We start from the raw sequence: 1,930 nt of genomic DNA on the forward strand, positions 1-1,930 counted from the left end.
TATATATAATTTTCTTTAAATATTATATATAATAAATGTATATTTTATAATTCCTCTTAATTTTATACTATAAAATGAAATAACGACATATTTAAAAATTAATATCTTTGTATTTGTACAGTATGTATTCAAATAGGAATTACATTAGTAACTTTGTACAATTTGTAAATACAAATAAATATTAGACAAAAACATACATTTGCGACTTCGAGAAGTTTTTTTCAAAGAAACTACACGGTTTGGCACGTTATTTGCTTGTCTTGATATATCATTAAATGTTAAATTTTCATGATTCATTATCAAGTGCTCTTTGCTCTAATAAAATGATTTGATATTAATGAAACGTTGACATTTGATTATATATCAAGATCCAGAATTATTTCACAAACTACGTAGTTTCATTAAATATACATTATTGTATGTTTTACATTTAATTGTAAAAATAGTACTGCAAATATAAACATACGTTACAAAATAATGCTTAAAATGTGTACTATATAAAATAAATTTGATATTTTTAGGTAGATCGTTGGTTTAATTTTGATTTATAAGTTTTGTACACACACACACACACACACACACACCACACCACACCACACCACACACACACACGCGCGCACACACATATGTCTGCACACACACATATGATCTTACGATCTTACAAATCTTATATCGAAAAGTGGAAATAATGTCCACATCATTGAAATAATATTAATAATCAATTTCATATTGTTAATGCTGCTAAACATCTAATAAAATTTTTATTTATCAAGAAATTTAATATATAATATCCAGATAACGACAAATTCACTAAAATAATTAATGTTAAATTTACAATAATGTACTTAAGCTATTAATATAAATGTACATTTTTCAGAAATTTAATAAAATATTTTTCTTTTCTCGTTTATTGAATAGACAAGCATTTGAGAATATCTACCGTATGCTTCGACCCAATGGAGTTATGCTTGTACTCTTTGCAGCATCTCATAATGTATTTAATGTTCTTGAAAACATGATATATGATGTTCGTTTTGCACCATACATAAAAGTAAATATTGTTATTTAGTACTTAAATTATTATTTTATTACGTTTAAAAACATATTATTAATTTTTTTAGACTCTTTCACGGGTATTTTCTTCAAAAATACCAGAAGGTTTGCGGGTTATCGCTGTATTTTTATTCATTATCAATATTTCATAATCTTGCTGTTTACTTCATCGAAACGACAAATATACTAATATTATCTTGTATCATTGATGAAGTAAACAACAAGATAGCAAAATATTGACATTAGCAATAAACAAAAACATGACGTATTATTAATTATTTTTTATTGTTTACCATTATTTATAAAATATTTTATTTATACAGGATGTTAAAAAGTATACTTGGCCACTTCGAAATTCAATCAATCCCCGCAAACAATTAAAAGAATTGCTTCAAACACTCGGATTCACGGTTGTTCATTGCAGCCATCGGGATATATTTCATCATGATACAAATACGGATGGATTTATTTGTAAATTTTTTTAAAGAGATATATAAAAGTTAATTTTTTTATAATTAAGTATATATAATTATTAATTGTACCTACTGTACATCTTAAACTTTTATTAATTCATTTATATATATATATATATATATATATTTAGTTCTATTTAATTAATTAATTAAATTTAATTCTAACATTAAATTAATTTATGTCATTGAATTAATTAATTGTTATTATTTTCACAGCTTCTATTATGGCATTCCTCGACTTCATTGATGACATGCCATGTGATCGCAAGAAAGAATTCAAAAAAGAATTTATGCGCAAATTTGCAGAAACACAGATTATCTATAAACAAAAAAATAATCAGACAATAGCATTAGACACATATCGTATACTAATAGCTTTTGCGCAAAAACATGTGACATAATTG

General features: G+C 24.4%; 1 protein-coding gene across 1 annotated transcript in view; it reads left to right on the forward strand.

Moving 5' to 3' along the window:
- LOC108751729 (juvenile hormone acid O-methyltransferase-like) overlaps positions 1 to 1,538 on the forward strand; it is a 3,146-nt gene extending 1,608 nt beyond the window's left edge. Inside the window, exons 4-5 of the mRNA XM_018492081.1 lie at positions 919 to 1,051; positions 1,377 to 1,538. Of these exons, the coding sequence (XP_018347583.1) occupies positions 919 to 1,051; positions 1,377 to 1,538 (295 nt within the window). The remainder of the gene's footprint in view (positions 1 to 918; positions 1,052 to 1,376) is intronic.
- The last annotated feature ends 392 nt before the right edge of the window (positions 1,539 to 1,930 follow it).

The sequence above is a fragment of the Trachymyrmex septentrionalis genome, unplaced genomic scaffold (assembly GCF_001594115.1).
Source record: "Trachymyrmex septentrionalis isolate Tsep2-gDNA-1 unplaced genomic scaffold, Tsep1.0 scaffold51, whole genome shotgun sequence".
NCBI lineage: Eukaryota > Metazoa > Arthropoda > Insecta > Hymenoptera > Formicidae > Trachymyrmex > Trachymyrmex septentrionalis.